The following is a 13,648-nucleotide window of genomic DNA, read 5'->3' on the forward strand; positions in this document are numbered from 1 at the left end:
TTTTTAAAGGCGGTTTAGTTGCTACAACGTGTATCAACTATAATGTAGTAGCTGCTACAACATAATAGCTACTGTAACATTATAGCAGTTATTGTATAGTAGTTGCTACAACTATACAATAGCTGCTATAACATTGTAACAATTACTATATAGTAATTGCTACAACGTAATAGCAGCTACAATGTTGTAGTAGTTACTTTATAGTAGCTGCTACAACTACATAATAATTGTTACAATATTGTAGCAATTACTATATAATAACTGCTACAACTACACAGTAACTGTTACAACTACACAGTGGCTACTACAACTACACAGTAGCTTCTACAAAGTAATAACTACTATAACATTGTAGTAATTACTAGGTAGTAGCTGGTACACATTATAACAACAGCTACACCACTTTTAAAAACTAGCATCACAGTGATTGTTGCATGTAATCATAGAAAAGAGAAGAGAGAAATTTTATTTTAATTTTAGAGGAATGAAAGAAAAATTGTTGCATGCAAATGAGAGAGAGAGAGATTAAAAACATTAGATTTTGGATGTGTCAGATCACCCACATCAGATTTCGCTCACAAGCGCGTCGTAGGCATCGGGCAGGATAACATTTCTCTGTGTGTGTGTGTGTGTGTGTGTGTGTGTGTGTGTGTGTGTGTGTGTGTGTGTGTGTGTGTGTGTGTGTGTGTGTGTGTGTGTGTGTGTGTGTGTGTGTGTGTGTGTGTATAAATGATATCCTACCTGACTCCTCTACATGACCGTTAACGATATCCAACATCGATGAGTTGATGCAGCTAAAATCTAATTTTTTTTTAATCTCTCTCATTTGCATGCAACAACGTTTCTCTCTTTATCTTAAATTAAAATAAAATTTTCTCTTCTTTTCTCCTATGATTGCATGCAACAATTACTGTAGTGTTGATTATAAAGGTAGTGTAGCTGCTATAACATATAGCAGCTATAATGTAGTGGCTGCTAAGGGTGAGCAAAAGTTCAGTTAAACCAAACAAATCGATTAAACCAATCGAATTTAAAAATTTGGTTCAATTTATTCAAAAATTCATTTTTTTTTAAAAAATGGTTAATTTGGTTAACTTGGTTCGGATTCAATTTTAAAATTTCTTATTCGGTTAAATCAAATAGATTGAATAGACCAAATTTTTTAACTAAATCAAATTTTTAGATGCTAAATTTTAAACCGAACCAAATTTTTTAGAAAAAATAAGTTTGTTTGGTTCAGTTTATTCAGTTTTATCAAAAATTTGGTTTGATTTATTCAAAAATTTGGTTTGATTTATTCAGTTTTTTATTAAAAATTGGTTCGTTTTGTTAAAAAAAAAAAATGTTCGATTCGGTTGGTTAATTTAGTTCAATTTTAACCGAATACTCACCCCTAGTAGCTGCTACAACATATTAACTGCTACAACGTTGTAGTAATTATTGTGTAGCAGCTGCTATAACTACATAGCAGCTGCTACATTTATAGCAGTTCCTGTATAGTAGCTGCTACAACTATACAATAGATGCTACAATTGTTGGATCGTGATGCACGTGAGAGGGGGGGTGAATCATGAAGAACACAAGAAGTTTTTACTTGGTTCAGAGCCTTCGACGACTCCTACAGGAGAAGGCTAGAAATTAGATTCGGGTGAGGTCTATTCTGGTGGCCAAAATCACCCAGAAGATCACAGCAGCAAAGGAGTGAAATGGAGCTGCAAGTGCTGCTTGAGGTGCCTTCAAAGGCTGTTGAAGGTGCCTCCGCACCTTCTGTGAAGGCACCTTCCATGGCTGGAAGGCGCCTTCAATAAACAGTGCGAAGGCGCCTTACAAGGCTATGGAAGGTGCCTTCGACCAGACTGAAATGAGTCGTTGGCCATGGATAAAGTTTTATCCATGAGCGCCTCACTGGAGGCGCCTTCCAGCCCTATGGAAGGTACCTTTAGCCTGTGGATAAGATTTTCCAAGGACTATAAAAAGACCCCTGGACCTAGGAAAGAAGTAACAACTTGTATATTCACGTTCCTAGTCTTTTTTGAGCTTTCAGTGTGTGTAAAAGGCTTCTCCGCCTTCAGTGAAGGAGATTCTTAGTGAGCTTTCTACTATCTTGGATTAACAACCATCTAGGTTATAACCAAGTAATTCTTGACCTTTTACTTATTTTCTTTAAGTTGTTATTTCTATTTTAATTACTTTGCTAATCTTAGTCGAAAGACGAGAAAGGAGTTTATTTTAGTGTTTCAGGTGACTCAACCCTCTCTAGCCGGCCTAACCGGTCCAACAAGTGGTATCAGAGCCTAATAGCTTCAAGAGGACTAACTGCCGAATGAAGCAAACGAGATGGCCGGACCAAACATCTGCCCACCAAAATATAAGGAGGAATTTGCGAGCTGGAAAAAGAAAATGAAGGTATTCTTTAAAACTGACTTTGAATTATTTTTAATAATGGAATTTAGTTTTGAAGCACTCGAGGGCAAGGAAAAGTATCAATGGACGAAGAAGGAACAAGGCGACTTCGTGATAAACGGCAAAGTAGAGTTTCATCTACTAAGCGTTCTACCGTCACAAGAAGTCAACTGGATCAGTGCTTACGAGTCTGTCAAGGAGCTCTAGGAAAAATTCCTGGAACTACACGAAGGAACCTCGGAGGTGAAACTTGCGAGAGAGACCTACTTTGCAACTAAATCACCAACCTTCGATTAGAAGAAGACGAAACCGTTGCACACCTTCACTCACAGATTAAGGAGATCAATACCAGACTTTTGAATCTTGGAGAAAAAGTAAGCAATCAAGATTCGTTAAGGTATGCACTTAACACATTCCCTAGAAATAAGGAATGGACATCATTAGTAGATGCCTATTATATCTCTAAGGATCTAGAGTCTGTTACATTAGAAGAGTTATTTTCAACATTTGAAATCCATAAAACGAGATATACAGATTCAAAGAAGGAGCTGAAGCACAACAATGCCCTTAAGGCAAAGATGGACGAACAAGATTCAGAATCTTCTCTCGACGACAACGAAACGGTAATGATGGTAAGACAGTTTATGAAATTATTTAAAACTAAAAAATCTAACCATCTACAGGATAGAAAGAAAAGGATAATCATATGCTACCACTACAATGAAGAAGAGCATGTAAAACACAACTGTCCTAAATTGAAGAAAAAGGACAAAAGCAAAGACAAGAAGCCCGTCTAAACAAACAAACAAACAAACACAAGACCCTTAAAGCGACTTGGAGCGAAACGTCATCCAAATCGAAGGTCGAAGCCTTTTCCGGACTTGCGTTGATGGCAAGTCATCAAGAAGATGAACACGAAGAAATCTCGTCCGAAATGAGCATCGAGAGCATCAATGAAGGGAGAGCTATATCAGAAAAAAGCAGCAGTTCAGGGGGAGCTACAGAAGGCGAGATCGACAAGGTAAATCATGTACGATCTCTCCCACCTGACAAGTTGTTTAAATTTATGAAATTATTAACTAAAGATTGTTGTAAACTTGAAAAAGAAAACAAAGAATTAAAAATAATTTTACCCAAATCTTGTTTGTTAGAAGATTTTCAAAAATTAAAATTAGAAAATGATAAATTAAAGACACAAGTAGAAAACTTGAAAAACTATACATGTTCAATTATTCAAACTCAGAATTTTAAAAGACTAAGCTGGTATCTTAGATTTCACAAGGGTCAAATTAAAAAAGTTCCAAAAAGTTACGTACCCCAAAAATTCTTGATTAATCCTGTAGGAAGGAATCTATATTGGATTCCAAAAACTTGTATAAATTAAAAGTAAAATTGGACTTAGGGCTTTCAGATAGAAGATTAAATATTTAAAATCTTTAAGAGACTTTGTCTAGAAGTGGTTGATGATCCAATAACCAAAAAGGCCTAGTGCCTCGCCACAGCCTGGATGTCAATTACTAAATTGAATATTTAATTGACAAACCGATAAGAATGAAATAGTTAATTAAATTAATGCTTTCAATAGTTGTCAATGGTTTAACATTTATTGTTTTTTATTCTTGACCTGCAAATCTCACTTAGAAATTTTTTTTCTCTTGCAAATTTTACTTAGAATTTTTTTTTACTTACAAGTTACTTAGAAATTAAGCTTTCTTAAATTTTTTTCTTTACCCTTAGACTTTTTTCCCCCAATTTTTTATGTGATCAAAGGGAGAGAAGGGAATATTAAGTCTAGTGGGAGGTAGTAGTTAAATTTAAATTTAAAAATCTTTTTGCACTTTATTGCATATTCTTTACTTGGTATTGTAATTTTATTATCTCTACTTGATGGTTAGTTTACCCTAACTTAACTTGGGTTGCTCACATCAAAAAAGGGGAGATTGTTGGAACCCCAAGGTTATTTTTAGTGTGATCAACCAACTTAGGTTAGGTCCTATTATCTTCTAATCCATGTGTCTAAGTGTGCAGGAGCTTAGGAGCACAGGAAGTCGAGCGGATCGGAAGACGCGGCTAGTGAGAAGAACAACACTGGAGAGAGCCGACGGGCTCGGTGCGTCTGAGGGACGAGGTGCCGCGGAAGAGTACACCGGTGAATGAGTAGAACGTACGTGATGTTTTAGGGATGGGAAGCCGAGGAGGAAGGCTTCTCGAGGAGAAGGTCGGAAATTAGATTCGGGTGAGTTCTATTTCAGTGGTCAAAATCACCCAGGAGATCACAGTAGCAAAGGAGCGAAATGGAGCTGCAAGTGCTGCTTGAGGTGCCTTCAAAGGCTGTTGAAGGCGCCTCTGTACCTTCTATGGAAGGCACCTTCCATGGCTGGAAGGCGCCTTCAATGAACAGTGTGAAGGTGCCTTCTAAGGCTATAGAAGGCGCCTTTGACCATGCTGAAATGAGTCATTGGCAGTGGATAAGGTTTTATCCACGTGCGCCTCGCTGGAGGCGCCTTCCAGCCCTATGGAAGGCGCCTTCAGCCTGCGGATAAAATTTTCCAAGGGCTATAAAAAGACCCCTGGACCTAGGAAAGAAGTAACAACTTATATATTCACTTTCCTAGTCTTTTCTGAGCTTTCATTGTGTGTAAAAGGCTTCTTTGCCTTTAGTGAAGGAGATTCTTAGTGAGCTTTCTACTGCTTTGAATTAACAACCATCTAGGTTGTAATTAAGTAATTCTTGGCCTTTTACTTTTTTTTCTTTAAGTTGTTATTTCTATTTTAATTGCTTTGCTAATCTGAGTTGAAAGATGAGAAAGGAGTTTATTTTAGTGTTTTAAGTGACTCAACCCTCTGCAGCCGGCCAAATCGGTCCAACATAAATGAGGCACTTTGTGTTGATGTCTGTCTGCTGGGCACGATTGGAACTCCTTGGAGAAGTTGTCAGACTCACAGTAGAATTGCAGCAAGAATCGGGAGCAGTCAGAGGCTCAAATGTGCGCGCAGTAGCTTGTATGTACTTGTTTTGTAAGTGCTTACTTGAGACTGCCTTATAAAGGGCTTGGAGGGCGCCTCCCATAAGCATGGAAGGCGCCTCCAATAAGGCAATCTCTATCCCAAGCAAATCGACATTTATCTGTGATGGATTTCAAAAATTATCCTTCGGAGGGCGCCTTCCATAGCCATGGAAGGCGCCCTCGGGTATTGTTCACCCGAAGGCAGCTTTGCTTCTTTACTTGCTTTCTTGCCCTACAACAAATATGTTAGTCCAAATATCCTGCAAGATAAGTGTTAGCACAAATATAATAAATAGAGTAATTAGTTCCTGTCCTCCCATGATCAAGAACTAGTCAAGGTCTTAGTTTAGGGATCTCAAATGGACCTAAACTGGACCGACGCCTACTGTCTCTCAACTGGGATGCGTCCTCACAATCACTCTTCTTCAGTGACTTACCTTTACTTACCTTTTTCCAGACATTCGGTCAGCCCGTCGACCAGTCTGGACTTCATGCCAGCTATCCGGTCAGCCCGTAAACCTAGCTGGACTTCGTCCCAGCTATTCGGTCGACCCGTCAATCTAGCTGGACTTTGTACCAACTATCCGGTCAGTCCGTCGACCTAGCTGGACTTCGTGCCAACTATCTGGTCGGCCCGTCGACCTAGCTGGACTTCGTACCAGTTATCCAATTGGTTCGTTGACCTAGCTGGATTTCTCCTGCACACTTAGTCAGATTGTTAGATTACAATGAACCTAATTTAACTTACTTTGTCATTCATCAAAACCTGAGTTAGACCGTTAGTGCTAACCGCATCAACAACAACTACACAATAGCTATTATAACATTGTAGCAGTTACTATATAGTAATTATTACAACTACACAATAGCTGCTACAACTATACAGTTGCTGCTACAACGTAATAGTTGTTACAACGTAGTAGCTACTATAATGTTGTAGCAATTAGTGTGTAGTAGCTACTACAACACAATGTTGTAGCAATTATTGTATAGTAGCTGCTATAATGTTTTAGCAGCTACTTTATAGTAGTTGCTACACAGTAGCTGCTACAACGTCGTAGCAGCAGCTATATCACCTTTAAAAATCAGCAACACAGTGATTGTTACATGCAATCATAGGAGAGAGAAGAGAAAATTTTATTTTAATATAAGAGAAAAGTTGTTGCATGGAGAAGAGAGAGAGAGAGATTAAAAAAAATTAGGTTTTTGCTATATTAGTTCGCCTACGCCGGATTTTGCTTACGAACGTGTAGGAGGCATCGGGCATGATAACATATCTGTGTGTGTGTGTGTGTATATATATATATATATATATATACTTCGACCCATACTTCTAGACTTACATCTGTGTCTCACTATATTTGTTTATTTATTTTTATTTTTTAAAACTTCTGTTTATACTAATAAGATTTTATATTTAGGATTTAGGGGTTGAGTTATTGTACTAAGCATAAATAAAAATTTTAAAATAAAAAAAATATTCGAGGTTTGCACAGGGTGTGCACGGTAAGGTCCTTAGGGTAATACTCTCTCTCTCTCTCTCTTTATATATGACAAAACTCATATCCTACGCGCTTATTTGGTGCGCAACTGTGCACGCTCGAGGCACCTGGATTCAATATAGGAGCCTCGAGCGATAAAATAATTTTTTTCTTGTTTTTATGTACTTAAGTGCTTGGAATTAATCCAAGCGCCTCAGTACAGTAAAGTTTTTTTTTTGTTTATTTTTTAGCTCCAGGGTTATCCCAATTATATTTTATCTTTAAGATTTAGGGGTTGGGTTTATAGTGTTCATGCTAAAAAAAATTTAAATACTCACGGTGTATAGTATATAGTATTTAGGGTACGTATTTAAGATTTAAAATTTTAGGATTTAGGGTTAGGTATATTGGGTTTAAGCCAATAAGATTTTTCCTCTAGGGTTCAGACTTCCCTCTTAAATTATAATGTTCAAGATAAAAAAAAATTAGATACTTACAAGTATATTATATATACTTAGGGTTTAAAATTTAAGAAAATATTAATTAAAAAAAGTTGCATAAAAAAGTATTGCATGAGGCGCCTGGAACAAATCTAGGCACCTCTTGCACAGTGTCACACATATGCGCGTGTAAGAAGTTGCATGTAATATCAGTATTCTATATATAGTGTTAGGATATGCTACGGATCGTTCCCTGTGGAATAGTCCACAACAAGTCGATTGAGGTGTTTGAAAATAATCCATGCTCTTCGATTCTTTTTTAATATATTTTTAAAGTTTTTGGTTGAGGCGCCAAGTTTTGATCCAAGCGCCTCAATTCTTCTTTTTTATTTTTAAAAATTAAAAATCCTTAAATTTTAAACTGAAACTTTTTAAATACATATATTATACCCTGTGAGTATCTAAAATTATTTTTTCTTGAACAGTATAACTCAAGAGGAAAGTCTAAACTCTAACGGGAAAATCTTATTAGCTTACACCTATTATAACCCAATCCCTAAATCATAAAATCTTAAACCCTAAATACATATAATATACCCCATAAGTATCTAAAAGTTTTATTTTAAACACTATAATCTAAGAGGGAAGACTGAATCCTAGATGAAAAATTTTATTAGCTCAAATTCATTATGATCCAATTCCTAAATCCTACAATTTTGAACCTTAAATACATATAATATACCCTAAAATAAATAAATATAAATATATATATATATATATATATCCATCACATTCTTTTGTAGTAAAACAAATGGAGTCCACTCGGATATATATCCATCACATTCTTTTGTAGTAAAATAAATGGAGTCCACCGTCCTAGTGGCCTACACGGTCAGCTCCATAGTTATAGATAAATTAGGAAGCTGTAGTTGACCACATTCTTAGAGGACATATATAGTAATTTAAAATGATTCAAAATTATTATTTTTTAGACAAAAATTAAAAAAAGGGCATGTTTGTGTCCTATTTTAGTGTATTTGAGCAATGTTGTTCCAATCAAATTTTGATGAACTACTTTAGATTATAGCTCCAATTGAAGCAATTTCAATAAAAGTGTTTTAATTATTTACAATAAAAGAATTGTAAGAATACAATCAATTATATTTTTTTAAATAACAACTTTGTTCCGGCATTGCAGGAGAAAAAAGGTTCCTTTTGTGTTTTTTTGGTTTTCCTATTATTCTAGAAAAAGTAGCAAGCTTTCAAATTGAAAATGTGTGGAATTTAACATTCAACAACTAAAATTTTTTTTAATGATAGAAACAACCATCCATTGGGTAAAGAGCACGGACATGTGTTGCTCGTGTGTTTATATCCATCCCCTTGAAATTAATAATTGCGGATTGACGGGAAAAAAAGTTTGCCGAGGACTTGGGGATAAAATAAGACTTATTGTGTCTGAATAAAATATTAATTCAAAGGAAGGTGTTGAGGTTTGACCAGGTGTTAGTGTTATAAGGAAAACATGGGAAAATTTGATATATAATAATTTATGGGAAGCCTATTGTTTATTGGGAGAATAAACCTAATTTAGCCATTAATCATGGACGGATGAAAACAAGTTCCTCCGCTTACTCTGCTTACTTGGGAGGAGAGAAACTTGAGGAAGGAATGAAGGATGGAAAAAAAATACTAGAGATGGAAAGAAGCACGACATTATTAAAAGACTATGTTTTTTACTCATAAAAATGTTTGATATGCAAATGAATAAAATATTTTTTTTTCAAGGTAAATGTTTTCCCTTCATGCGCTGCAGCGTTAAAACACAGAAATATAATATAGTTTTTTTTTGTTTTAACAATGGTAAAATATCTCTTTCTTTTTCAGTAAAATCTTAGGCCAGTTGGAGCACGGGCGGCGGAGCTAACACGGCCCAGTGTCCACGCTGGGCCCAGACAAAACATTAATACAGAACCCTAAGCCTACGCCTACGCCCGCGCCTTCCGCACCCAAAGCAAGCTACGCAAGGAAGCTCAATCATATCCAATTGGACAAAAAGGCGATAATGTTCGCCCCTAGTGCCACGTGTCCAAGACAATCACGAGAGAGGTTAATCACGGTAGCCGAAGGGTAGGGATTTACGCTCTTGCTGCCGTCGTGATTCGAACCCACGTTCTCATTGGACAAACTTCTACGCTCCAACCACTTCGGATAACCCCGTGGGACAGCTCAATCATATCCAAAGTAACCCTAAACTTTGTTGGTTTTTTTTTGGCTTCCCGGTGAGGTAGCCTTTCGAGCGAGAACAGATTTTTTTTTTTTTTTTGTCCATAATCTCTAATCTCTTTCTGGCCCTTCCTCAATTTACATGTTAGATTGTAGTCAGAATCCATTTAAAATTGATTACGATATCTCCTAAGTTTACCTTTCCACCTATATTATAATTTAGATTAAATTAGACAATCTAAAAGTGTCACCTAGAAATGTCCTGATTCATTTTTAGGGGTTCGGGGGTAAATCCAAGCATCCGGACTTGTGAAAGTCATCTAGAAGTGTGCATCAAATGGAGGTACAAGATAATATATAGAGGAGGGGATGGAAACAAACAATGTGATTTGTTGGGAAACTTGTTATTTAGAATAAGCAACAACTCAGGGCAACAGTCCAAACTAGGACCGCAGTTGGCTTGTTGCTTTGGACTGCAGTTGGCTTGGTGCTGGAGCAGCAGTGATGTGTAGTCGATGAACTAGTAGGCCAAAAGAGAAAAGTGGGGAAGTTTTACATTTTTGAATTAGTAGTCTCAACATTTTGCTTTAATCCAAACACAGTGGAAACTGAGATTATATTTACTTTAATCCACCAAGAATCTGAAATTATTCTTATTTTAAACCACGAAGGATTATAAAAGCAGACAATCACCAAGAATAAGCAAGGAAAGGAATGGAGAGCTCAGTGAGCCAAAAAGAAACCCACCAACAGGTTCATCATTATTTGTTTCTTCTTCCTCTATTTAGCTCGACTCAAAGAAGATAGTGAAAAATAACAGGCACCAGGTTGGAAAAGATTTTTTGCTCATGTTGGCCCAGGTTTCCTTGTCTCATTGGCCTACCTTGATCTTGGAAATTGTAATATCTTTTTCATTCTCAAAACTTTATTTTGTATTTATCTTTAAATATATGAACTTATTTACTTTTTTTTTTTGAGACTGATCTGCAAGCTGGAGCAAACCACAGATACGAACTCTTATGGGTGATACTAATCGGTCTGATTTTTGCACTCATTATCCAATCATTGTCAGCAAATCTAGGAGTGACTACAGGTATAATTAGCGCTCATAATTTTCCTTTTTGTATAAAATCTATAGATTAACATGATCAATAAATAAAGGAAAGCACCTGGCTAAATTGTGCAAAGCAGAATACCCTACATTTATAAAGTATTGCCTCTGGTTGGTGGCAGAGCTAGCGGTGATTGCTGCTGATATACCTGAAGGTATTGTGTTGAGGTCTTAAGATTATATGCATTTATTCTAAATTTATTTATTTATGTATTATTTTGATATACAGTGATAGGATCAGCCTTCGCTCTCAACATCTTGTTCCATATTCCAGTTTGGACAGGAGTGCTTTTGACCGGATTGAGCACCCTTATACTGCTTGGATTACAAAAATATGGGGTATGCTTGAATCATTATCCAAATACTTTAATGTCTAAACGTGAGATTAAATATAAGTTTAGCAACATATATATTTTTCTAAATAGAAATTATGGGGCCAGTAGCATTCTGTATTTCCTTTGATCTTATACTCTTTATAAACAGGACACTCATGAAAATGCGTAATTTAAAGAAGAAAACTGATAATTTTTCATTTTGCTCATCTAGTTGACTATATATATAGATATATATAATAATTTGATAACTTATATATCCGTTCAGTATATATTTTTGGACGACTCTCAAAAGTGAATCGGGGTGTCATGGAGGAACTCCGGGCATCCAAACTTATGAAAATCATCCAAAAATATACACCGAACGAAGGTACAGATTAACAAATTTCTATATATATATAAACAATTACTAAAGAGATATTTTTTGACAATCACATCCACTGTACAAGATAAAAAGAAACGAAAGCATGAACTTTGAAATATATCACCATTTGTTTCATGGTATCACAAGATGACTTTTCTTTTAGAACCATTTTATATTGATTCTGACTAATTCTAATGGCGTAAGCTGATTTAAAACAATGTCTATCTAAAATAAATAAACTTAATAGTAATTTGATTTGACTTTGCCTTATTACTGATTACTCCCTCTGATTTACTCACTGCAATTGTAATTTCTTGCAGATGAGAAAGCTTGAACTATTGATCTCAATTCTAGTGTTTTTGATGGCCGCCTGTTACTTTGGGGAGTTGGTCTACGTGAAGCCACGTGCAACAGAGGTGATGAAGGGTCTGTTTATTCCAAGATTGCAGGGAGATAGTGCAACCGGAGATGCCATTTCTCTCCTGGGCGCGCTTGTCATGTCGTAAGTAAACAGACTCAACCAAACACTTGCACAGTTGCACCTCACAATTCATAATCCTTACAACAAATCCGTTTTCAGGCACAATTTGTTTCTACATTCAGCACTGGTGCTCTCAAGGAAGACGCCACCTTCCGCCAAAGGAATCAACGTAATCAAATCTATTTGATCAAGTAATACATTTCTGTCTCTCTTTTTTTTTCTTTTTTATTATAGGATGCCTGTAGATATTTTTTGCTGGAGAGTGGCTTAGCTTTGTTCGTGGCGTTGCTCATCAACATCACAGTAGTCTCAGTCTCCGGAACTGTGTGCGCTACCACTGATCTCTCAGCTGAAGACTCTGATAGATGTAGTGATTTGACCTTGAACTCTGCGTCTTTCTTGCTCAAGGTCTGTGACTAAGCTCTGCATCAATACTGTAGTGAATTTCAACCCTAAACTCTGCTCGCGATGAGTTTTTACAGAATGTGCTAGGCAAATCAAGCTCCATCCTCTATGGAATTTCTTTATTGGCCTCCGGCCAAAGCTCTAGAATCACAGGCACATACGCTGGCCAATATATCATGCAGGTAACAACGACATATTACTAAAGTCATTTCGTTTTAAAATTCATTATATCTACTGCTTGTTTAGGGTTTTCTGGAAATCAAAATAAGAATATGGTTGCGAGACCTTATAACAAGATGCATTGCAATCTGTCCCAGTCTTATCGTAGCCATTATCGGAGGAACAACAGGATCAGGGAGGCTTATAATCATAGCATCGGTACAGAATATTACATTTTATTCTTAGAAATTAGAAGATATTAATATTTGCTCCTCGACCTTGGTAGATGATTCTCTCCTTCGAACTGCCCTTTGCCCTCATCCCTCTCCTCAAGTTCAGCAGCAGCAGCGTCAAGATGGGGCCTCACAAGAACTCCATCTACGTGAGCTCATACCATTTTTTTATTCTCGCAATAATCAAGGCCACCATGTTTCCATTATTGCTGACTGCTCAGTTAATGTTAGATAATTGTGGTCTCATGGGTGCTTGGCTTGGGCGTGATTGGGATCAACATCTACTACTTGAGCACGAGCTTCATCACTTGGATCATCCACAGCAGCTTCCCGAAGCCTGTGACTGTTTTGATTGGGGTCATTGTCTTCCCTGCGATGGCATTTTATGTGATCTCTTTGATCTACTTGATGTTTAGAAAGGACAGGACGGTGACCTTTGACGAGAAGTTGGAGGTTTCGGTGGAACAAGGAGGGCATGAAGTCAGAGACTGACATGCAGGTAGGGGTTATCCTGAGCTATATAGCCTAGTCCAAATTTTTTATTTATGTTGTTGTGCATTATTGGATTGTAAAGTAATAATGGGGCAAGCAATTTGTTCTTATTCTTGAATTTATGTTTTTTTTATAATTTAGGTGTTCGGTTTCCACCCGGAAAGTATTTGGACTTTCTCTTGATTCGCCTACTGTGTAATCCGAAGCATAATTTATACACACTAAAGAGGCTAACTTTCTAAATATCCCTTCTTATTGAGATTTAAATTTTGATTTTATTTATTTCTTGGAGTTTTTTACCATTCGCATCATATTCTCAAAATATTCATTCTTATTGAGATTTAAATTTTGATTTTATTTATTTCTTCGAGTGTTTAATTATCATTTGCATCATATTCGTGGGAGCTAGCAGCTGTATTTATGATTCTCGTAAAAAGAGTGTGTTATATTTGAGCATGTGATAAAGAGACGTGTCAAGTATCTACTTAGATTATATTTCTTAGGTGTATTATG

The 13,648-nt window shown here is 36.5% G+C and overlaps 1 protein-coding gene across 1 annotated transcript; it reads left to right on the forward strand.

Moving 5' to 3' along the window:
* The first annotated feature begins 10,272 nt into the window (after positions 1-10,272).
* LOC121980073 (metal transporter Nramp5-like) lies at positions 10,273-13,218 on the forward strand. Its single transcript, XM_042532040.1, has 12 exons — positions 10,273-10,311; positions 10,379-10,455; positions 10,530-10,651; positions 10,720-10,824; positions 10,899-11,008; positions 11,686-11,867; positions 11,946-12,015; positions 12,081-12,254; positions 12,329-12,433; positions 12,498-12,629; positions 12,697-12,792; positions 12,875-13,218. The coding sequence occupies exons 1-12, from the start codon at positions 10,273-10,275 to the stop codon at positions 13,133-13,135; spliced, it is 1,473 nt and encodes a 490-aa protein (XP_042387974.1). The 3' UTR covers positions 13,136-13,218.
* The last annotated feature ends 430 nt before the right edge of the window (positions 13,219-13,648 follow it).

This window comes from Zingiber officinale, chromosome 5A (assembly GCF_018446385.1).
Source record: "Zingiber officinale cultivar Zhangliang chromosome 5A, Zo_v1.1, whole genome shotgun sequence".
Lineage (NCBI taxonomy): Eukaryota > Viridiplantae > Streptophyta > Magnoliopsida > Zingiberales > Zingiberaceae > Zingiber > Zingiber officinale.

Excerpts from the sequence above, each read along its gene's own strand:
- LOC121980073 (XM_042532040.1), top strand. The coding sequence starts at position 10,273 with ATGGAGAGCTCAGTGAGCCAAAAAGAAACCCACCAACAG. Across the intron at positions 12,434-12,497 it reads CTGGCCAATATATCATGCAG|GGTTTTCTGGAAATCAAAAT; the intron begins GTAACAACGACA and ends CTGCTTGTTTAG. Across the intron at positions 12,630-12,696 it reads GGCTTATAATCATAGCATCG|ATGATTCTCTCCTTCGAACT; the intron begins GTACAGAATATT and ends CGACCTTGGTAG.